Source organism: Anolis carolinensis, chromosome 2 (assembly GCF_035594765.1).
Source record: "Anolis carolinensis isolate JA03-04 chromosome 2, rAnoCar3.1.pri, whole genome shotgun sequence".
NCBI classification, from domain to species: domain Eukaryota; kingdom Metazoa; phylum Chordata; class Lepidosauria; order Squamata; family Dactyloidae; genus Anolis; species Anolis carolinensis.
Genome location: NC_085842.1, coordinates 140,359,084 through 140,384,282, shown reverse-complemented (window position 1 = coordinate 140,384,282; position 25,199 = coordinate 140,359,084). Strand labels below are relative to the sequence as shown.

Genomic DNA, 25,199 nt, shown 5'->3' with positions numbered 1-25,199 from the left:
CAGACCATGATTGCTTAACAGCGACTCACCAGGCAATAGCAGGAGACTTATTTACTTCCACATCTTGAAAGCCTGCTAAGACAAATAGGAAAAAATGGAGACAAGCGGATGAAGCAGCCTTCTCGATTTACCATGTAGTTGTTTCCACCAGGCAAAAAGAGAAAGATAAGAGATAGATAGATACAAGAAAGCATATGCACAGTCCAGCCAAAATAAATCACCAAAGTCCCACTAATTTTAGAGAGTAATGTTTAACTACATGCGTTACACTTCCTGTAAAATTAGTTGTTGGACTTAACTTTGGCTGTGCCTCATGAATGTAAATGGTTTCTGTTAAAAAGCCAAGCATTGATTTGGCTCCTCTGGGGCTGTTCTGACAGCAGCAAACTAGTCTCACTCTGGGCATGTTGTGTTCATAACAAGTAACATAATCTTTTGGTTGACCAAATCTTGCAGCACAGTCCTGTGCGTGTCTGCTTAGTTCAAAGGAGCCTACTTCAAGGTAAGTGTATAGTCAACTTCCATAACCATGGATTCTAACATTTATGGCAGGGATGTCAAACGCATTTTCATTGAGGTCCACATCAGCCTTAGGGTTTCCTTCAAAGGGCTGTTGAACCCATGGACAGAGAATCCATGGATACAGAAGGTCAACTATATATATTTTTACATAGTGGTTGGTGCTTTTTAGTTTTCAACTAATTTGGGTTCCCAAATGTTATTGAACAACTCCCATCACTTTTGATTATCTGCTATGCAGCTTGGGGATAATGGGAATTGCAACCCAACAGTACTTGTGTCTCTGAGGTTGGGGAATGGTTAAAGGACATTTCAAAGTCAGACATCATATCCACAAGTCTTGTATCTAAATTCAAACCCTACTCTCCTGACTAAACCGAACAAACTGCAGACTTCCAGATGTTTCTGTATCACAAGTCCCATCAGGTCTAGGCATGATGTTTAATGATGAGGAAGACAGGAGTTGTTTTCCAGCATTTGGTGGGCCACGTAAAATCGTTCTGCCCATTTGGCACATGTGATCTATGATTTGAAACTTTTTTTAAAAAAATCACCCAAAACAAACCTTGATTTGGTCACTTTATATGCAAGATACTATTTTACTATGCCATTGCATGTAATGGAACTGGAGTATCCATAGTAGTTCCTGAAACCAAACCCCAGTGGATAGCAAGAGTGTTAACTCAAGTGGGTTTCAAAAGCTAGCATCACTAACTTTGTGCCTTTGGTTGGCCTAACAGAAGTTTCAAATTTTCTCTTAAAGCAGATTTGGATTGGACTATACTATAAACAGAAGATTCAAATAAAAAACAGTCCCCTTTAAAGGAGAACACAAGATGATTCTAAATGAACTCATGAGAAATAATATTCTCTCAATTTCTCTGCACCTGACTTCTCAGTCCGTCAACCTGGTACAGGTGACAGAGAAAGAGAAAAAAGGACAAGTCAGACATCATGCATCTTCTCTCTGTGTTTCTCTTCCTCCTCCACCACAACCTCTTTTCCCTTTTCCTTCTTTCTCTTTCACATGTACTCATGTTCACAGCAGTAGCACTATTCTAGGAGTAAATGTCATAAGACCAAATGAATTATTTTAAAAACTTTTTAAAAGAGCCCTAATTGAGAAACCCTACCAGTCCCAATTCAAGGTGCAGGTTATCACCTACAAAGCTCTAAATGGTTCTGGATCTACCTATCTTTGCAACCGCATCTTCCCCTATGAACCCACATAGGTTCTAAGACCGGGACGAGGGAGAGGGCCTTCTCGGTGGTGGCCCCACGGCTCTGGAACTGTTTTTCCAGGGAGATTAGACAGGCACCCATCCTGTCCATTTTCATAAATACCTAAAAATGTGGGTGTTCTGCTGTGCCTTTGATTAATCAGTTCACCAGATAATTGCCCCCCCAAACTATAACTTACTATCAGCTTCTGCACTTATCATTGTCCCCTGCCCTATAGATTTAGTGTTCTAATATCATTGCCCTTCTAGCCCTAATTTATTATTGGCTCCTGCAGTTTTTCACCAGCCCTGTCTTGAAACTCTATTGCACAAGCTCCTACCCTCCGAGTTACAGTATTTATTATTATTCAGGCTATTGATTGTTTGATTATTTTTTTTTATGTTGTTATGATGTTGTTTTAAATTTTATTGAGTTGTGTTTTTAATCTATGTCTGACCGGGCTTGTCCCCATGTAAGCCGCCCCAAGTCCCATCAGAGAGATGGAGGCGGCATACAATATTATATTATTATTATTATTATTATTATTATTATTATTATTATTATTATTGACACAACGACGTTGTATGACACAGCAAACAAGATAGATATGCTGGATTTTTATTTATAAAAATTATAAATTATTTATAAATTTTATTTATTTATTTATTTATTTATTTATTATTATATTATTATTATTATACCTGCACCCCAGATTCCACGTTCCAAGCCTCCCAGAAGAAGTTGTCCTGGACATGTGCACTACATTTCCAACAACTCTTGAAATAGTCAAAGAATAGGGTGTCTAACTTTTCCCCTCTGAAATTTGAAATATTCCTGATTATGTTACAAACATCTGGACAATTTTGTAAGATGTACCACTTGTAAATATTCCTGGTTTGTTTCTGGAGGAAGTGAGTATTTAGACTTTAAATCTACAAACAGAAGTGTATTGTCTTCCTCTACCCTTAAGTCTTTTCAACCAAATGCCATATCTGGACTCTTATTTCCAAGGACCATATTTTCCAAATGAGCCTGCAATGCATACTTCATGATTGGAGCTACATTTTGTTTTGTTTTTTAATACATGCATTTATCAATATTGTTGCCTCACCATTTCCAAATTGCTCGGGAAGTTTCCACTGCAAGAACTGACAAACAGAGAAAGTTTCAGTACAGAGAAGCAAAAGCAGGAATTCCAGGAATTGACATTAATAAAGTCTGCCTCGATCTGATCCATCCCAGAGACTGGTCAGTTATTACCTCCCTCCGTCTACATGCCTGGATTAGCCAAAAAAAGTAAGAAGGAAAAAAAGAAAGGAAAGAAAAGTTGTGTCATAAAAAATGCACTACTATGAATTGTATCTTGGAAGTAGGCACCACTAGGTTCAGTTACATTTGCTTATATCTAAAGAATCAATGTGAATATTTGTTTGAATTCTATACAGGCAAATTGCATATTGTATCCATTTTAGGCAATACATTCATAATTTTATCTTTTTTAATTGAAAAAAATCAATTGTACAAGGCACTTGTCTCTGATACACAACATGCTTTGTTCCTGTTCACTTCAACATTGCTTGAGTACTAACAACAGAACATGAGACAACAACCAGGGCATAGGACAAGGCAGCCTTTGAATCATGTGATATTCCTCTTTCACTATTTGGTGATACAATGTAAGTCTCATTAAAATCTAGTTATTGTAAAAAGGAATTAATCACAAGAACCTTTGGAACTTGTAAATTCCAAACTCTGGCCAACCTAAGTTAGACCAAACACAAAGTTATTTATTTTGAAAACTTACAATTGCCCATTCTGTCCTCCCTCCTTCTCGTGGCTTAGAAATAGATAAACCTGACCAGTGGTAGTAGAGCTAATAAGTTTCTCATCTGTTGTGAGAAAAGCCTCCCAAATAATCTATTTATTTCTAAAATCATTTATATCCCCCCCATCTTTATGTATACAATTAATATCTGAGTGCATAGAACATAGAGGGCAAAAACAGGAGTCAACATTTTAAAAAACCCACACACAATGGGTAGAAATAGAGAATTTAACTCATCACATACAGTGAAACCTCTACTTAAGAGTGTCCCAACTTAAGAGTGCTTTCATTTCAGAGCTGTTGCTTGGCTCAAGTTTTGCTTTAAGATAAGGGCAGCATTTTGAGTTAAGAGCTAGCACCAGAGGGAGCACTAGTGCGAGAGTACAGGGCTTTAGGGCTTCAAGGGAGCTGCCTCCATGCCTCGTTCTCTTGTCTGCTTTGGGAAATTGCTATCCACTTTACTCTTGTCCTCTTTGAGGAACTTGAGTTAGTTGATTTTGTACGGGTTTTATTTCAGGTATATTTGGCTTCATGAGGAGAGAAACAAAGAGAAAGGGAGGGAGGGAGGGAGGCTGGAATGAGTCCAGTATGAAGAAAATGATATTTCTGCCTCTTCACTTTGTGCTTCCTTGCCATAACTTTGTGCTACTAACATTTTAAAGTTGATATTTTTATTGATCCATGCGAATGTGCATTTATATATTATTTCCTATCTATAAAGTACTTTAAAAAATTAGAAACAAGTAACAAAAATGGGAGGGGGCAAAACAGATTAATAGCATTTCAATGGAAAATTTGCTTTGAGATAAGAGCACTCTGAGTTAAGAACTCAGTCACAGAACAAATGAAACACTTAAGTCAAGGTACCACTGTATCTGCATGTGTACACACACACACACACACACTTTTTAAAAAAATGTCATAAAACTATACACATGGACCTAACATTTACACAACAGTTATATTAGACTTCATCCTTCCCTCCTCCCACCTCTCTCGTTACAGTGATTTCTCGTCCTTTGGGTTGGAGACTTCATATACAGTCCTGTTCTTCTCTCGTATTCTTTTCTACTCTAACATTTGCCTATTTTTATTGCATAGTTTTTCTTTGTATTTTCTTTTGCATGTACAGTACATCTTACCATCTTGTTAGACCCCCCTCTCTCTTAATGAGACCTTTAGTTTGAGATAGCCTGAGCTTGAAATGTTACTTTTTAAAAGTAATTTGTAACAGTTGTATTTCAAAAACACAAGAAGTGTGTTGTTACTCTGATAGTTAACCAAATCATTGTGTTTTACTTTTTAAAAATTCCAGCTAAATGCAACATCCCACCTGTCTTCATCCCTACTTTCACAAAAGAATACAAAGCACAGCTTTAGCCAACACTTGAACCTTGTGATATTCCTCCTTTGTTACTTTATGAGCCTACAAAGCCCGTTACTATGAAAGTAGCCAAAATGTGTGTCGCCAAAAGAGTAAAATTATATCTCCAATTTTGGAGGAAAAAGGAATTAATTACTAATAGTAATTAGTTGCTTTCAAATGTCTAGACAACAACTCTTGCTTTTTATTTTGAAGGTCTGCACATGGCTACGGTTGTATGTGTCTCTTTAGATTACTTCCTTCCTTGGACCATGTCAGTTTGCCTTTGCTCTGACGGGGTTCCTCTTACCTTTGCACTCTTAATTGGGGCTGTGGTAGAGGAACACATTTTCTTTTCTTTTCAATGTTTTAAATATTTATTGCTCCTCTGTACGTCTTGGTATTAAGCAGAATCAGAAACCCCGCCACAGAGTTGTCTGAAACTTTTACTTAACAGATTTCATCTTGCTTGGAAGAGTCCATGTAAAGCTACCATTGTAATGAGACTTTATGGGTCTTGATATTTATAGGCAGAGAAGAGACAGGACACGTCCTGTTCTGTGTATAGTCTTGCAATTTATATGTTGGCAGCAGCATATGATGGGAGATGGGTTCTGAGGCTCACAAGTATGCTTAAGCTTTGTAAATATGTTAAGTTCAAGTTGAAGTGAGGGAACAGTGTGGAATGCTTAGAGGCCAAATCTGACATGGGGGAGAAGGGGGGCAGGAAGGGAGGGAGGGAGGGGGCCCCAAAAGGCCAGGGCTACTTGAGTGTATTGTGAAAGCAGGCAGCTTCTTAGGGCATAATGTGACCCATAGGGCTTTCCATGAAGGATGCTGCTGCTGTTAGTGAAAATTAAAATGTTGCACATGCTCCAATGTTCAGAATGAGCATTCAGAAAGACTTCAGGAGCAAAACCAATGCTGGTGGTCTCTGAGCTCCGACACTGCCTTGCTGGCTCTCGTTCGCTATTTCTCACAAACATAAATAATCATAATCCATATAAAACTGTCATATCGGTACAGCACAGACGTCACCAAAGCCCTTAGCCTAATTCATCAAAGATTTAATGTCCAGATGCACAAAGTTACTTTTTAATAATTCTTTTTTGGTAAGCAGATGCAGTTTCCTGGATTGTCCTGTCATCACTGACAACTTTCCATTGGAAAGATGCATCACATCAAGAGCTCCAAAATGCTAAGAAAAATGAATATTTGAAAACCAAGAATAAACAGTTATTGCTAGTTCTTTGTTGCTTATTAATTACAAAAACACAGAGAGGATTTTGGATGTTATGGATACAGCTGTGGAAGAAATGCCATTCTCCATGTAAAAATTATAGCTGGAGAATCTTAACCATGTTGAGGACGGGTTTTGACCAGCAGTGCCAGAGGGAAATTAAAAGTTTTGCTGCACAAAACCAGTTAGCTGTGCCACATATGACTAGTGAAAATGAGTCTGTGTTCCTCTTTTTAACATCCCCAGTGTTATCCCTTTTAACATACACCAACATGTACTACCTTTGCCCCAAGTTTGTAACATTGAGTGGTCCTAACAATTTGTCCTTAAAGGCCACACAGTTGCTTTAAAATATATATATATAAATCTTGAGTTGCTTTCCTCCCAGTGCCATACCAAGTAACATGTGACTTTTCTTCTTGCAGCTTTTTCTCAATCCTTGGGAAACATTGAACTTTCAAAGCAGAGGAAAAGGAGCTTGACAGAGTCCCTTCCAGCCTGGTGATGTATGGCGTGATTCAACAGGAGCTTTTGGACCAGAAAAATGCATCCCATGGGAATTGCAGAAGTGTTGCACGAAGGCAGTGTTTCCAATGAAGTGAGGAATGTCACTATCCAGGCATTTGTCCAGGCCCCTGCATTTGCTGAGAAAAAAAATGGTGAGTCCTGTTCTTAACAGATTAGAGTGAAGGAGGAAGAGGGAGAGAATGTATATAGTTGTCAGCTGTGTAAATACAAAAATATGATGTTACTTTTGGGTATACTAAGGTGGCTCAGATATTACTTCACCCTTTAGATCAGCAATTCTCAACCTGTGGGTCCCCAGGTGTTTTGGCCTACAACTCCCAGAAATCCCAGCCAGTTTACCAGTTGTTAGGATTTCTGGGAGTTGAAGGCCAAAACTTCTGGGGACCCACAAGGTTGAGGACCACTGCTTTAGATGATGCCATTCTGTGAGGATGGAATTAATGAAGATGGCAGCTTGATACATTCTGTGCTGGTGATTCAGAGAACAGGAAAATTCAGCCAGAATGCAGTCATAACTGTGATATTTCCTGAACATATAAAGAGCAATGAAATAAGAAGAGAGTCAAAAGAATGAAGGAATTTGACAAAACCATACTCTATCAACTTCTGGCTAACTTCTATTTGCAGGAGGATACCCATATGGAGGATACTCATGTGGACAGAAACCATAGACATAGGTCTATATCCAGTTGTTACTACCAAATACCCATTAAATAAATGAAGCTTTTATCCATGTTGATTCCTTTACTTTAATAGGTTTGCACTATTTGACAAGAACATTTTTGGCCATAGATGAAAATATCCATTGATATAAAACTCTCTTGACTGACTATTGTCTGGAGAGAAAGACAGATCTGAAATTGTGAGTAAGGATCTTATAACATTTGCCTTTTTGCCCATCTTGGATTTGGAAAAAGGATTAGGTATATCAGATGGATCCAGGATTTGGCAGTTGCTTTTGGACATCAGCTGGTGTTGTATGTATCCTGTGGTTAAGGAAATGGTTGTTTCTGCACTCCTTAAAAAGCCCAACCTAGATCCTGAACTGTTAATAACGACATCTAGTAGTATAATTAGATGAAACTGGGCCAGATTCAATGTGATGTCATTTACATATACTGTACAGCTTTGAGAACCAGTGTGGTGAAGTAGTTTGAGCATTGAACTTTTATTCTGGGACCAGGGTTCAAAGTTCTTTGTATTTCTTGCTGCCTTTTCTGTCAATTTTAAAGATCTACAGTTTTTAATTAGTATTTTTATTGTGAATCTCTATTTTAAAAATATAATCTTCCTATTTTGCTTGTTTGTTTTAATTTGATTCTGAAATGCTTTATTTACTTGCAAACAAAGATGGTTCTATATTCATAAAATCTTAAGCACCAAGTATGTGTTCAGTATATATAAATGTATGGCAGTTTAAGTGTGCCCCAGAACTTAGTGCTTCCCTATACCACACTTGAGGAAGTAGATGTGTCCCTGGACATTATTTCTTTAACAGAAAAATTGCTACCAGAGACACAGATTGCAATAAGTTCTTGCAGCACATAGAAGAAGAATTGTTCAGTGTGTTTCAACAAACCTTTTGTTCAAAACTAATGATACGCCCAGGTAAAACGAAACCATACGGTCAGGTAAGCCTCACATAAGTAAACAAACATACCATGAACCTTCTAGAGACCAGTTAAAGGGTTCTTTCAAAATATATCCAGGGGTGATTTTCTTTTGTCAGTCTCCATTTTTCTTGTGATTTCTATTTTATTTGCAAACGCATAGATGCATGCCTCTTTTTTAACATGCTGATATAGTAGCAGACTTATTTACCTTCATTTTTTCTCTGTTTTGATGTTCATTCTCAATAAGCTTTCTGGAGATAGCTGTTGTTGACTTTGCATAGGTGAATTCCTCGGAATTGTCATAAATCAAAATAAAATTGGATCTATTCTGATTTTTGAATGGGGCTCCGACGCGCATTAGCGGGCTGTGGCGCAGGCTGGTGAGCAGCCAGCTGCAACAAATTACTCTGACCAAGAGGTCATGAATTCGAGGCCAGCTTGGAGCCTGTGTTGTCTCTGTCATTGTTCCATGTTAAGGCATTGAAAGTTTGCCTTATATGTGTAATGTGATCCACCCTGAGTCCCCTTCGGGGTGAGAAGGGCAGAATATAAATACTGTAAATAAATAATTAAATAAATTAACCCTCAATTTCAAAGTGTTGAAGCCCATTTATTTAATGGGCTCATAATCGAGATTGGATATATGAGAAAGCGTTTTTGAAGCAACCAAACTTGTTTGCAGGGAGGATCAGCCTAGCCTGGGCTTGCCTCCCTGCCCAATCAGTGTGGACGTTCATGTAAGGGGAGAGGTTTGGACGTCCTCCTTTAAAAGTGTCTGCTGCATGCCATGAGGCTCATTCTGGCTTGGAAGTTGGGTGACTGGTCTTTTGCTGCCTGTGCCTGCCTGCCTGGTCTGTTGCTGTTGGAGGGGGACCTAGAGGCACAGAGGCAGCCAATGAAATAAAGGGGTTGACTCTTTACCAAGAAGAGAAGGCGTTTTTTGGGGTGGGGTGGGAAAGGGGTTGTTGTTTTTTGTTTTAAAAATCTAAAGGAGAAAAAGAAGGTGCACTTTTTTTTAGACAAAAGTGGGGGGGGGGGGGTGGAAGTTTGGTGAGGGAAAGGGGGTTTTGTTTAAAAAAATTGACGCCTTTGTCCTGCTCAAAGCACTGCATGTCCCATCATTCTCAAAAACCCTTTCTGCTGTATTCCTTTTAGTCTGGGGAGCCCAGCAACGTTACATAGCTGAATCCTTCTCTGGGTTTAAGCCCTCTCTACCTTTTGGGTTTGTTTGTTTGTTTGTTTGGCCTAAGTCTCCTCAAAGCACTGTGTTTCCCATCATTTCCAAAAACCCTCTCTACTCGTGGTGTACTGTCCTCCTTGCATCTGGGAGAGGCAGAAAACATTACATAGCTGAATCGTCCGGGTTCAAGGCCCCTCTCATTGTTTGTTTGTTTTGTTTGTTTGGCCTGAGCATCCTCAAAGCACTGCGTGTCCCATCATTTCCAAAAACCTTTTCTGCTGTACTCCCTTAGTCTGCCAAAACTTTGTCTTTGCACAAGGGATATCATGCTATAATAGTACATTATGGTTTGCTGAGTGTCCACCAATTTAACAGAGTTTCAGCTACAAAAACAAAATTTCTGAAGTAGAACAATGTCTTTCAAAATAAAGACACCCAATGAAACAGGAAATAACACTTTCAAAGCAGGAACGGATTTCTGTAATTATTAAAAAATTGTTTTTTATATAAACTATGAAAATTCACCAAAAATCAGAGGATAAGGGAAACATTCTGCAATTTGGTGAGCTAACAGTGGTAAGTGTGTTCTACCACTGTAGCAAGTTTCATCAGGTAGTTCTCCCCCTCAGTGCTATTTTTTGCTATTGCGCATGCGTGTCCGCCATTAACAAATTGATTACAAATGTTCAAAAGTTTTGGAAAGTTTCAAATTTTTTGCTTTGAAATTTGGAAATGACTTTAGAAATGAAGTGCCAGCACCCCCTACTTTCGAACAGAGTTTAGAACCATTTTTTTCTAGATCGTACGTGCCTAGTGAGTAGGCATGAAGAGCTACAGTAGATGCCCATTCTCTCCCCAGTGCAAGCTTTATTACATTATTTATTACATAGAGTAAGGATAAAATTATATTGTAATAAGGTGTTTCTTTGTCAGAGTCTTTAGGAAGTGAGATATACTTGTTCTCTCCTTGAAATGAGCTGGAGCAGAACCCTTTAGTTTCTGGTGCTTTAAATGCAATTTTCCTGCATCGTGGCAGGGAGTTGGACTGGATGGCCCGTGAGGTCTCTTCCAATTCTATGATTCTATAGTGTTTTAGGGTTATCTGTGCCCTTGGTAAAAAGGCACCCTTTAAAATGAAAGGATTAAGGTATATAAGTGAGTTTTGTACATCTGCAACAATGAGAATGTTGTTGTTTTTTTTACTCCTGCTTCTTTACCAGGACATATGAATTGGGTAATTTCAGTTTCATGTCATTTCCCATTCTTAATTAGTTCTGTTTCATTTCAATTTGCAACTGTTTTTGAAACAGTCAGCAAGAAAATCCACAAACGATTTTGTGCAAATTTCTTCTGTTAATGTTCATTTTGTACACATTTGCCCAATGTACACCTGTTAAAGGCAGCTTTCCCCATCCCTTTTTTATACGTTTAAAAGCTTTTTGTCCACATAGTTTGTTTGAAGAATTTTACTGGAAAAAATTGGGATGCATAATTTCTTCTGGTTTATACATCAATTCAGAAAGTGAATTGAATAAGTATTTCTGTCATGTGAACTGAACGACATTGTTATCCATCCCTTATGTATGGGAGGTCATGAGGAATAAAAGAGTTTATTGGTGACATAAACATATCAAGGTTCACATCCAGACTTCACTGTGGGTCTTTTCAGTGACAATTCTAACACACCTTTTGAGAGAGTATTCACTTCATCACATAAATTAAATTCCACTGAGTTCTACACTTAAAATCTGGTATTCTGTGGGTCCACTACATTCGTTTCGGTTAAAGTGCAGTTTTTGAGTCTTTTAAACATTGAGAGCAGCATTTTTTCCCCAACATATCAGGAGGAGGTGAGGAAATGGATTTTTTTTTCAAAACTCCGGATGCTTTGCCAAATTTCTAATGAAGTAGTACTCATTGCTCTCAGGTTAGGATCACCCAATTTGTGGGAGGAGAAATTGGGAGAGGAGTCAAAATAAACTTTTTTGGGCAATTTCCTTTTGCTCCCCAAGCAGGAAAGTTTAGTTGTAAGCTACCTCATAACGCTTCTACTTTGCAAAAAATTAAAATAACCCTTTAGGGTATCTTTTTCCTTCTTTCTATGATTTGTCTGTGTCCTGTGTTGGGAGGGCCAGTGCTGTTGCCTTTCCAAATGGGATTCCCTCCCACCCCTTCTTTCTCCCTCTCGGCTGTTGGGAATTGTGGGAGTTAAAGTATCAAAAAGCACAGAGAGGGATGGTGGGTTGGGCCAAATGTCTACAGTGTGGAAACCTCTTAATTGAAAAATAGGCAAGACAACTGAGTGCACTAAACAGTGTGATTGTAAGGTAGGGGAAAGCTCCTTTTTATTACGGAGTGGAGTTAGACTGAACTCTCTTCTTCTGAACACTTCCCAGTGTAATCTGATGAAGTCCTAAGTCTCATTGATCCATATAGGATTTATTTCTGAACATATAGTTTTAAAAGTGGATTTTTCTTATGGTTTAACAGTAGCAAAATTGCTACTTCTTTCAAGGTCATCTCTCACCTGTCTAGAAATATTTTGACTTCAAGTAAACATTAAGAACTTCCTGAGAATCAAACAGTCTCCAAAGCTGGTCCATTCAGGAAGTTCTTAATATTTACTCTTTGTTGAAAATTTTTAGGCACAGTTTGGATGTCCACTTCTCAGGGATGCATTGGTTGTGGTTCCTTTCGCTTGTAGGTACTTGCGAGGAAACACCTTGGGTGACCCACCTGCTCATTGATTCTCTGAATGCAGGATATGGTGTGAGTGAATAAAGGCAGATAATATGGCTATTATTCATCGTGACTGAATGTTGCTGGTGTCACTAGTTCTTTCCATGCGATCTCCCTTTTGAAATGTTAATACTGTATGTATCAACCATGGTTCACACTCCTTTAATTAAGTGGTGAATGGGCCCTGTGGTGACCACCATCTGATCATGAGCAAGCTGCAGATTAGTATGAGATTAAATTGCCTATTGAACAACTTGGGTGAAGAGAAGGATACAAATGTGGTGAAATACATCCCTCCAATGACAGATTTTTTAACGCACTTGAGTGAGAGACAGGGAATTGTAAGTGTCCATCTGGTTTGAGTTTAATGTGCAGAAAAGGTTGCATGTTTTCAAGGACCTTGTGCCTAAGTAGTAGATTGTACCACATTTTATTACACAAATGGAGCTTTTTATTGCTCAGCTTTGTTGAGCTGCCAGTTGGGATAAAGAACACAACGTACTGCATGGTCCCTATCAGCAAATATTAGAAAGCATTCAGTTCTGCTTAAACTATGAAGCATCAGGGAAACTGGTAATTAAATCCAGAGAATTGGATTTGTGCTGGGCTTGCTGGTATCTTTGCATTAATAAATGCTTTAGAAAAGTCTTATAACTTGTTTGATTGGAAAATGGCAAAGGTGTGTGAGCCCAGAAGAACAACTAGCCATTCCCAGTGGGTGCAGAGGATTTTGACCATGATGGCCTCAGCGAGCGCTTATTTTCTAGGTAAGCAGCCACAGTTGCATGCATGTGTTTCAATTTAGATCTATATTGCAGTGCTTATTAAATGATTATCTTGTCCTGAGATCATTTTAGCCTTTGTTCCACATAATCAGATAGTAGGAGTACATAAAGGGAGATTTTTCCATGTTCACTCTGGAGTTCAGAGCAAATTAATATTGTGAACAATGTATTGAACTCAGGTGACAACTAATCCCCTGATGAGATACTGTCCTGTAGCCTTGAACTTTGCAGCCGGGACTTTAATGCCACTTAAATCAGAATGTAAGAACAAAAAGAATTCCAGGAATGTGGTGATATAAACTGTATTTTTAGAGCTGTGAATGACTTGCGAGAGCGAGAAACAGCATGGTGACTAAAGATAGCCAAAGTCAGTTTTTCCATGATTTATCACTAGAACTTTCACCCTAAGGAAAAGTCATTTAATGTTGCGATAGCAGCACACGCAGGCTGGCACGATTTCAAGTCAAGTCATTCATTGCATATTTTGTCACGGGAGAAATTTCCATAACACATGCTACAAATTCAAACTGCATTTCATTTGCATACAAGTGCCATGCCAGAGCAGAATCTAGAAACATCTATTAAGCAAAAACAGAAACGGTTTGTAAATCTTCAGTGGCCATTTAGTCTCCATAAAACCTATGGAGCAGTCCAAATCTAATCACAAATATAACCCCATCATGCCAATAAATGATAAACTTGAGTCCTGTCATTGGGTGTTCTGATACTGAGGTATCTTCAGAAGGCAAACCATCAGATCAAGTTTATTATTATAAAACTTTGATTATTTTAATTTATGTTCTTTGTTAGTCTTTATTATATGTATTGCGGGTCTATAATGTTATAATATGTTAATTTGTATATATGTTGTGGTTTTGATTATGTTTTTATAGTATGCAATTGTTCTTTTTTAGTATGTTTTTGCGCCACTTTGGGTCCTGATCTGGAAGAAAAGAGGGATAAAAATAAACACCAACAACAACAACAATAGAAAAGAGTGCCTCTGATGTACCTACATGAACAAACTCACAATCATTCTGTGTTGTGCAGTACACATCTAGCATGTAGATGTAAACAGAATTTTGCATGTGTTGCAGGTGAATGCTGGTTCTGCATTGAAAGACCAAGCGTGGTGTAGAGCTACATGTGAATGTAAGGAGACCCATACATATCTCTTTACTAGAGATGGGCTTTCGGGACTTACCTTGTTCTGTTTCATGTCCGGCTTTCGTTGAGGCCCTGATCTGTTTTGTCTGACCTCCCAAAATTGGGAGGTCAGACATTTGTTTTGTTTTTGTTTTGTTTCGAGTTTTTTTTTGTTATTCAGAGTGGGGAGGGAAGGTACCGCCAAGGCCACAGCAGCAGCCAGCACTGCTGAAATGCCCAGTAAGGAGCCAGGCAAAGGGAGAGGTGCAGGATGACTCAGCCACCCCAGCCTCCCCAGCCTCCCCCCCCCCCCGGCCAGGCCTGTGCTTGTAGACCCAAAGCCTGTACCCATAGGCCTGGAAGCCTGGGTCTACGGGTGCAGGCTTTGGGTTGTGCCAAGCCGGGCCTTACAGGATTTACAGTTGAGTGCCGAGTAAGGATTGCTCCTTATTTGGCAATCGGCTGCAGGACCTGCAAGGCCCGGGTGCGTAGGCCCAAAGTCTGCACTCATAGACCTGGGAGCTTTGGGCCTACTGGTGCAGGCTTTGGGCCTACACACCCGAGCCCCACAGCGCCTACAGCTGATCGATCCGAAAGGCAGGCTTGGAGCCAATATCGGCTCCCATCTGCCTTTCATTTCGAGGCAGTTTTTGTTTGATTGGGGGTCTTTCTGTTTTGTGCCATCCGAAACAGAAACATGAATGAAACAAATGAGACAAATATTGCGCACATCTCTACTCTTTCCCTATGAAGCTCAGCTGGTGACCTTGATTTTTTCACACTATCACAGCCTAGGCTCATTTGCGGGGTGAGGACAACTTTGTGTAAAGGGAGTGAATATACTTTGTGCCTCAGCCTTCTTGGGAGAAATGTGAGTAAAAATATATTAAATATTTTGGCAGAGATGTTTTCAATCTTTGATGATTAAAGATGAAAATATTATCCTCGATTAAAATTCTAGCATTGAACTTGAATATAATAATAATAATAATAATAATAATAATAATAATAATAATAATAACAACAACAACAACAACAACAACAACAACAACAACAACATTATTTCTAGACTGCCCTATCTCCTCAGAGGGACTCAGGGCAGTTAACATACATACTGTATAAACTGCAAACATTCGATGCCACAACTACTTCACTTAATATCAAAAGTATAAAATGACGATAACATACTCATTATAATAAAAACTCCAAATTAGGGGAAAAAACAATAAATTTAGACATGACATATCCTTCCTGACTTTTAAACAGTGAAGACAGGTGCCTGGAAACATTTTTGGTCCACCACTCTCAAAATCCCTTAATCAGTATAGCCAGTGTCAGAGAGGATTTTTGAAGATGTAATCCAAAAATAAGGTTTCTAAGTTCTGGAAATATTCTTACACATTATGTTTCAATCACTGATTACTACAGATTTATTTCAAAGGCTTATTGAGAGTTCCAGAGCTTTGTTGACTTCTGAAGACAGAAATCAGAATGTGTGCTTTGTTTTGTTTTGTGCCCTCTTTTCTTTTTCTGTATTTTCAGTCTTGTTTTCATGGATTGATTTGGGGCTGCTGAACATGTACGGGCCAAGTTGCCTTCTCCTCACCTCCTTATACAACTTTTAGCACTCAACAACTAGACCTTGATTCTTCAGCCCTTTCTTTGTAGGCATGCCTGTGGTTAAACAAGCAAAGAATGGAAGTAATTATGTTGTGTATGGTCTTGTTTGTTTTTCATTTTTTCCTTAGCCTAGATGACAACCAGCTTGTATTTGTCCCTACAGACAACGCATGCTCTTTCCCCAAATATACTTTTAGGTCTCTTTCCAGAAGGCGGGCTCCCTCCAGTCGCTTGTTTTAGAGAACGATTCCAGCATGAATAGATCTGACATGTCTTGTGGTCTGTTACTCTGTCCTGATCTCTTGGACAGTGATGAATTCCTGGCTCCATGTTTCCCTGTCACACAGAATTGTATTGTTCCTGATTGGGAGATTGAATTTACAGAGAACATCCTGAAAGAATGCAGAAAAATCAAACAAAGATAATATTTTGTGAGATAGGAAAACAAACAGCTCCAGTGACAATATTTCAGATCTCATTGGCAATGAAAAGAAGGAGATGGGAAGCAGGTTCTCAGAAATTATCAAAGGACTCTGCACTGCCATATAATCCAGTTCAAAGCAAATACTCTGGATTTTATATGGCAGTGTAAAAGGGGCCTTAGAAACATTAAGACAGGGGTCCTCAAACTTTTTAAGTGGAGGGCCAGTTCATGGTCCTCAGACTGTTGAGGGACCGAATTATCATTTGAAAAAAAATACAAATTCCTATGCACACTGCACATGTCTTATTTGTAGTGCAAAAACAACAACAACAACAATGACGAAAGAAGAATACAATATATAAATTTTTTAAATTAACCAACGTAAACCTATCAGGATTTCAGTGGCAAGTGTGGGCCTGCTTCTGGCCAATGAGATAGTCAAATTAATTAGGATTGTTGTTGTTGTGTGCCTTCAAGTCATTTCAGACTTTGGGCAAGCCTAAGTCTAAAACTGAAGGCGGGGGCCAAGTAAATGACCTTGGAGGGCCGCATCTGGCCCCCAGGCCTTAGTTTGGGGACCCCTGCATTAAGATCATGTTCCTTCAGCCCTGCTTTAGAGGTCAATAATATTTTCTGTTCTCTTTTTAAAGATCCCATTTTCCCTTTCTGCATGGAGAAATCCTATTTTTGAACCTGTTCTTTCCTGTCCTTCAAATGCCTCTCCAAAGCACACTTTTGCCCAGTTGTAAATAAGGTTTTTGTATGTGTAAAAGTTGTCCATATTATTTTCTCAGTACTCATATCTTCCTTTTGTCCAGTGGTTCTCAACCTTTGGGTCCCCAGATGTTTTAACCTTCAACTCCCAGAAATCCTAATAGCTGGTAAATTGGCTGGGATTTCTGGGATTTGTAGGCCAAAGCACCTGGGATCCCAAAGGTTGAGAACCACTGCTTTTGTCCCTTCCTTAAATATCTATAGTAGCCTATAAATTCTGAACGTTGCAGGGAACAGCATCATAGAACTGCAAATGTTGCTTGGATGGCTATGCAAGCTGCAATATTAATGGAGGAAAATGCCAAGTGCATGTCCTCCAATTGTCCCAATTAATCCTCAGTGTCCCACTTTTCCAATTGCTTTTTAAATGCCCAGTTTCCTCCACTCTCTCCATTTTTTCATTCTGTCCTCAGCTTACTTCAGTTGCCGCACGACTGAATTCAAAAATGTAAAAGACTTTGTATTAAGTCAACTCAAGGGGGGGGGGGGGGGGAGGGGAGAGAAAAATACATAATCTTGCCCATTCCTGCAGGCTCGGGAAAAAGCAAACAGCTACCGGTAGTTGTTTTTATCATTTTGACTATAATCTGATGTTGCTTGGCCACACATAATCTGTTTTCATCTATGGTATGTGGTGGAGAGATATACTATACGATTTGACTTTCTACCTACCATTGCCTAGTCTGATAGCTCCTTGCAGGATCTTAGTTTAATGTTCCTCTAATAACCTCACAGTTTGTAAGAGTTGTTTGGGTTGCAAGTCCCCCAAATATCCTTTTCTGAGGTTTGCACTTACTGCTATTTAACTGGATGTGACAGAGATTAAATCTAGGCGCTAAAGATTGTTCAGGTGTATGTTTTTGTGGGCCTATCAGCAACAATGTATCAAAGGGCTTCCTTTGGCACAGATCTCCTTTCTCTAAACACTCTCATCACTTTCTCTTCAAAGCACAATCTAAACATTAAATGCTTCAGCTTGAACTTTCATATAATCTTGAGTGTCTTTGTCTAGTTCAGTCAATTCCCACAATTATGCAGTGTTGAGTACTTAAGTGGAAGGCCTCATATAATGAATTTCATGCATTTGTCAAGCATTCCCAGGTCTCTATGGCTGGATCTACACTGCCAAAAATGCAGTTGAATTGCATTATATGGCAAGTATAGACCCATATAATGCAGTTCAAATGGCATTATTTGTCAGTGTAGATCCAGCCTGTATCCCATGTGCATTTTTGGTAAAAGTACCCCTAAGGCTGCTTTGTTGGTCTCTTTGACTCCTGCGTACAATATTGTATGTTCCTATTTAAATCAATGGTGTTTGAGGTTTCTGTGTGCATCTGAGCTCTGAATTTGGCCTGGAAAGCATTTGGGGGTTAAATAAAAGCTCAGGAGACTGACTTTTGCTGCAGTTTGAGATATTCACGGCCAAACCTGGGTATCCACACCTCCAGTACAATGGGGACTATGAGACCCAGCATCACTTCCCGCTCAACATATTGGACACTCCCAAGTGTGTTGTCACTATGCCAAAGATAGAAAAAATACAGATTAATAAATAAAGGGATGAAAGACCTCTCTCCAAACTAACTTTGGTAATTGGAAAATTAATATTCTCAAATCTATAGCCATACAAATGGGTTTTTAGGAGAAAGTGGTTTTCTGGAAAACCCTAGCTTCATGGTCAGCCTAGTGCTTGGCAGGAATATAATACAATGTCAAACATGGAAGCTTTGCATCAGGTATACCAGACACGGGCAAACTTCGATCCTCCAGGTGTTTTGGACTTCAATTCACATAATTCCTAACAGCCAGTAAGATGGCTAGGATTTCTGGGAGACGAAGTCCAAAACACCTGGAAAATCAAAGTTTTCCCATGACTTATACTCATTGTAGTCAAAACTGAAGAAAGAGCTGGATTATGTACCATAAAGAAAATTTTAGGTCAGCCCAAATCATACACACACATTTTTAGGTCTAGTAATCCATTTGGGCACACACCAAAGAGCAATCCTTGCTAATAATGCACATGCTATCAGCTGTATGTGGCAAATAAGTGTAATATTGGAGACATTTTGCCCAGCAGGGGGAAGGTTTTATAAAGTGTTCATTGTTCTATGTGAGAATGAACAAAAATTACATCTCTAGTTAATATTATTGTTTACAAGTTCAAATGCAGCACTGAATTGCAGCTGAGTAAAAATGATAGCAAAATTATCTGGTCTGTTGTTAATCCTGAGGAAAACTAAGGCCTATATAGGTAATACTCAACTACAATTGAGAATTATGCGTGAAGCAGTTCATTCACCTACACAAGATACCAAGCGGTTACTTCTGGCTTTTACAGCGATACAAGCCCATTTTTAATCCCCCCTATTGTGGTAATCAACCAGAGGAATAAAACAAAAGAGCTGTTAATTGTATTCTTATAATTGTATGTATGTATCATAAGCTGGATGTAACTGTTGACCTTCATGCTGTGGCCTTGAACATACTAGCAGAGGACTGAGTCCTTAAGCTCCTCAGCTCAGAGGTCCATGCCAGGAGCTAAGAAGGTTATGGTTAGTGGCATATTGACAACCATGACACCCTATCTGACAGGGGATTTGCCACAGTTATATCAATCCTTTCTGCTGACATCTCTCTCTCTCCCCACCCACAGCCCATTCCTTTTGGAAGTATAATTAATGCTACCTCCCTCCACTATGCCTTGCACAGGCTGTTCTGTAAGCAATGCCTGCAAGCCGCCAAGACTGCTTTCGAAAAAGCTTGTGGTTACTAACAAGGATGTTAATAGAGCAGGAAGAATCATAATAATAGTGCAAACATGACAGATTCCTTCCTGATGGACACATGCATCTCATAAACATCATTGTCGCGTCAGGGTTCTCGCCAGAATTCCTAAAGGTGTTTTCAAGCAAAGTGCAGCCCTTTCGTAGAGGTTATTAGGGACTGGAGAATAACACCCATCTGTTTGCAATAGAAGACCTGTTTGCAAGAGCACAAAAAGGAGGCTATGAGGTGAGTTCTTCCTCCTGTTGGAATCAAAGTACCTCAATCCTCTTTATGCAAGGAGCCTTATAAGTTGGGTGTTTGGCTCACAGTAATATTTTCAGGTCCAGGAGGTCTGTCCTATTGCTCCAATTGTATACATACAGGAACCTCTCTATGACTTCAGTAGTGAAAGGGAAGATACTTTGTGCATGCTTAATTCACAGAACCCAGCACTGAATTTTGACCGTAAGCACCAACTCTGTAGCTACTGCTGTTGCTACTATTATAACTTCTTTATGGCTCACTCATATAGCAACTCATTCCTGGAGCTCAGCACCAAGGAGTTTAGCTAAAATGTAAGGCCAATACAAGTGTTTTGGTTCATGAGAGCATTGTGAGAGGAAGATACAGAATTCTGTTTCCTTGCCTACTTAACACTACAAATGAATGGTGTAGGAGCTACTATAGTCACCTGCAACAGCTATGGCAGGTTTGCCAGTTCATGCCAGAGGATGTGGGTAGCTATACCTGCAGCAAGTGCAAATTGGCTGCCTTCTTGGAAGAGGTCAAGCAACCTGAGGTCCATGTTTCTATTCTTAGTGTGCTAGGCAGCATGAGGTTTCCCTGAATAGAGTAGGTCTGTTTTGTGGTCTGTTTGAACACTATGATACCATGATACTAAGAGAGAGCTTGTTGTATGAGATGTTTGCATCTCCAAAATTCTTGAACATTCCATGCAGTTTAACCTTATTCACATTCACCAGGGAGTATACCATTGGTTGCTAAAATTATTTTTCTGCAAGTAAGTATTCTGTACCAGCTGTGGATGATGGAAGTTGGAATCCAGTATCTCTGAAAATGGGAATTGCAGCCTTGTATAAGAGGAGAACTATGGCTATTTTTCCAAGGATGAGGCAACAGTTAAAATACTGTCAGACAGCCACACAGAGTTTGGTAAGTGAGCAAAATGGCAATGGCCTTACTGAGTCACAACAGATTGCAGGTATAGCTATGTAGTAAAACATGAGAGCACCACTTAGTTTCATTGTTTCTTACTCTTTGCTTCCAAGAGAGGAAGCTGAGGCCTCCCATTTTGTACACATTCACTGTGTGGTGCATAAGTGAGTGTGTGTGTGGGATTATTTTAGGATTATTCATGTCCTCTTTATTAATCACTGATTTTGGCTGTATATGAAAACTTTGCCAAGGTTTAGGCTCCTTCTAACAGGCCTGAATGTAGGGAATGTGAAACAGAGATACAGTCCCAATGAGCTGTGTCTTAAGTGAAGGAATCCAAAAAGATGCATTTGATTTGTAAAACTCGTCTGTCTAAACCAGGCTTGCAGAATCTTTGGCCCTCCAGGTATTCTGGACTTAAGCTCCCAGAATTCCTGATCACTGAACAAGCTGGCTAGGGTTTCTGGGAGTGGGAGTCCCAGAGACCTAGAGGGTCATGGGTTGTGCAGGCCTGGTTTAAACCAATGGTTTCTAAACTTTGCTCCTCAGATGTTGTTTGCCTAAAGCAGTGGTTCTCAACCTGTGGGTTCCCAGGTTTTTGGCCTACAAGTCCCAGAAATCCCAGCCAGTTTACCAGTTGTTAGGATTTCTGGGAGTTGAAGGCCAAAACATCTGGGAAACCCACAGGTTGAGAACCACTGGCCTAAAGCCTTCCTCTTCCTTGATAACAGGTGATGCAGTTTAAGCATTTAAGAGCTATGATCCAATGAGAAGCACAAATTTGAGACCTACTAAATAAGGGCCTCATCAGATGAGGGGATTTTAGCATCCTGTGATGCTTCCACACTGTTTTGGGGATGGAGGCCCACGCCAGCCATCACACAACATTGTTGGACTTCCGCCACAGGCCACATCCCCAACTGGAGTGGAAGTGTCCTTGGATGCTTGTCTCCCAACACGGGAGCCTGCCTGTGTTGTGCTGGCTCCAATGGGGCCAGCACGTGTCCTTGCCAGGAGGGCGACACTTCCCACATGTGATGGGGAAAGCATTACCATGAAGGAGCAGCGTGTGGGGTGACAGATTTGCCCCACTGCCCCCTCTGTCCAGTAGCAAAGTGGAATTCTTAGCCTAACCTTTGTGATGAGGTCGTAAGTCAATGATGAGATGACCCAACCCTCAACTGGTCTCTCTAAAGTTGATCAGGAGATGTAGCAAACCTTCCTTATCCAAACAAACTGTCCACCTGAACCATACCTGGTTTACTAAGTCCTGTTTGGGTATAGAGCTATTGATTATTGGTGCAACATCTATTTTGTATGCAGAAGGTTTAAAGTTCAGTTTTGGGTCTTCGATTAAAAGAAGCAGGGAGCAGAGGATTGCAAAGGTCATTCTGCTTGTGAGAACAGAGAACATCTTACAGTTAGTATAGACAACAGTAGATCAAATAAACAAAGAGATTTACCATTTGCTATGTTGTTGTCCTTTACTGTATTCTTTCTTCCCTGGTTTTACATCATGAGACATGCTGACTTCTATAACCTTGGTTTTTCAAATCGGTCTTCAGGTTTCCCTGTCTTATACTGCATAGATCAGTGGTTCTCAACTTGGGGTCCCCAGATGTTTTTGGTCAGAAATCCTAACAGCTGGTAAACTAGCTGAGGTTTCTAGGAGTTGTAGGCCAAAAAGATCTGGGGACCTCAGGTTGAGAACCACTGGCATAGATCCTTTACCATTTTTTGGACAGGCTACGAGTATATGTAAGCAAGCAGTGAGAAATGAATCCCTCTGTCCTTAACACACTTTCTCTGAAGAACTATGCATCTGCTGTATAGAATAAGATGTTATATTAACAGGGCAAATAGTATGGCAGTCAAAGTGTACAAAAAAGCCAAGAGATTAAAAATGCATCTCTATTTTAGTAGCTGCAAGGCATTTGGCCCACTGCATTTAAGCATAAAGAGCAGCTCCATTCTTCATTTGCCTTGCTGTTTCATTTTGTCCCAACAGCCGGTGAAATGAAAGCAGACCCTTTCATCCCCCCTGCCCCTCCGATCCATTCTTCTCCCCTAGCTTTTGCTCTTATAATGGGTCACATTCCTTTGCACTCCTAACAATTGCAAATCAAGAAAACGGGGCCAAAATTATTGTGCCTCTGCTATCACATGTCAAAATATGATCACCCTGGCAAGCCTCCGGCAGAGCATTAAAAATAACTTACTAAGTTACACTGTGAAAATCACTAATATAAGAAGACTTGTGCGTCTGATCCCATTAATGGAGGAAGTCTAATATGGTGATTTCATGCAATACTGATAGAAATCAATAAAAGGATATTTTGGGGTGAAGAAAGCACACAATTCTATTATTTAAGGCATTTTGTACAAAAAAAGTTAGAAAATAACATTCAACTTGCATGTCTCTTGTCCAATTCAATAAAAATTATTTTGCATTATTAAGGCTTTTTGCTCGAGTTAAACGAGAATGAAGTTACAGAGCAGTTACATTTCTGGGCTCACCCTTTTCAGTCAAGCAGAAAAGTCCGTTCCAAGGAATGAAAGACGTTCTCCAGAGCATTTTGCTATGATTTCTTATCAGTGCAGTTGGACCCAATTGCTTTATGCTTGATAGAACGTGGAACCCAACGGCAAGTTACCAGCAGTTTGCAAAGGGTTTGTGAGAATGCAGCAGTTATGCTTGTGGCTAAATAGGGAATGCTGTTTCTTTTTCTGGAAGAGAGTACAACTCCCAGAATCCCCAAACCTTTGATGGCAGTAAGTATTCTACTAAGAAAGGGAGCTTATCTGAATGTTTTCAGCAAAAAGAAAGTGTGTTTGTTTTTTTGCTAATGCTTATGAACGATACTAGCTCTCTTGCCCTGTCAACAGCAGAACCCATAGCCTAAGAGTTGATACCTGAGAAATGGTAGAAGCTAAGAACCAGTTGTAGAAAACAAGAGGGCTGATACATATATACTTAGTACCCAACCATATACCATATAGCTTTTTTGTATGGAAGTACATGATCCTTGATGTGAGAACGCGTGTCATGCTGAATGCTGATCAGAGGCATATTTCCCTACTACAAATACTCTACCATTATTTCACATTTCTAGTGTAGGGATGGGGAAATTACAGTTCAAGGGCTACATGAGCCCACAGGTCTCTTTTAGATGTTGTCTGGGCTACTAGCACCCTCTAATGTTTGCTAAAAAGGCTCACCATGTCTTCTACAGCTTGTGTGGGGTATTTTCCCCACACCCACCTTCCTTGGACATTCTGGGCCCAGCTGGAACCATTTTGTAACCAGGAAGTCAACCAGAGATCAACTTTCGTGTTCCTTTCCTGGCCTAAAATCACTTTGGGTGATGGATGAGGAATGTGCAGCTTTTTACGCGTAGATATTTTTGGACTTCAACTCCCATGAGCTGTTGCCAGTAGAAATAGTGGTAATATGCCATGCTGGAATCCCCAGTCAACATTTGCAGGGCTACATGCTTCCCATCTAAGCTGCAAAGCTTTAAGTAGCCTAGGCTTAGTTGGGTACACACCTAACAGTAAATTTCATGGAAGACAGTAGAACTTGTTTCTGAGTGAGCACATGTAGGATTGCACTGAATTTGGCTGGATCTACACTGCTCTGTATCCCAGGATCTGATCCCAGATTATCTGCTTTGAACTGGATTACATGAGTTTACATTGTTAGATAACCCGGGATAAGAAGTTAATCTGGGATAAGATCCTGGGATATAGGGCAGTGTAAATCCAGCCTTACTTACCTTCTTTTTATGAATCTCCCTGTTATTTGATAAGGTCTTGTTTTGAGTTTTCTCTCTTCAGAAGCAGGGCTTCTTATAATGCAAAATCATACTTTACTCCATTTGACATCCTTACTTTTCTGTCACCGAGGCAAGAAAGAAATTCCTAGTCCTCATTTTCATTGTTTTAGAGATTGGCCGTTGAAGAGTTCTTACCCAAGATTTGGTAATCAGTAGGACCTTATAAATAATAATTGTTCAGATGCTGATATTGCAATTCTTTTACTGCTTTTTAAAATAGCTGTTTCATTCTTTCAGATGTTAACTACTTTTTGTTGTTATAAACTGCATTGAGTGTACTAACTATAGTGTGAATTCTAAATAACATAATAAAAGTTGTTGGAATAGAAAAAGTAGAGTGTTCATATAGCTAGAGACTAGAAATGAGAGCGAAGAAGAGAAGAATCCAAATCCAGTTGGGAAGGTTCATTGGAGGTACTGTTTATCCACTTGGATTGG

At 39.6% G+C, this 25,199-nt stretch overlaps 1 protein-coding gene across 3 annotated transcripts in view; it reads left to right on the top strand.

The window, feature by feature from the left end:
• myocd (myocardin) overlaps window positions 1-25,199 on the top strand; it is a 296,181-nt gene that overhangs the window by 149,037 nt on the left and 121,945 nt on the right. For 2 of the 3 annotated variants that reach the window (XM_016991316.2, XM_016991317.2), the window contains exon 2: window positions 6,594-6,827. In XM_016991316.2, coding sequence (XP_016846805.2) covers window positions 6,713-6,827 — 115 coding nt within the window. In that variant the 5' untranslated portion in view covers window positions 6,594-6,712. Of the gene's footprint in view, window positions 1-6,580; window positions 6,828-25,199 lie in introns of those variants that run through there. The other variant, XM_062970675.1, reaches the window with a different exon arrangement.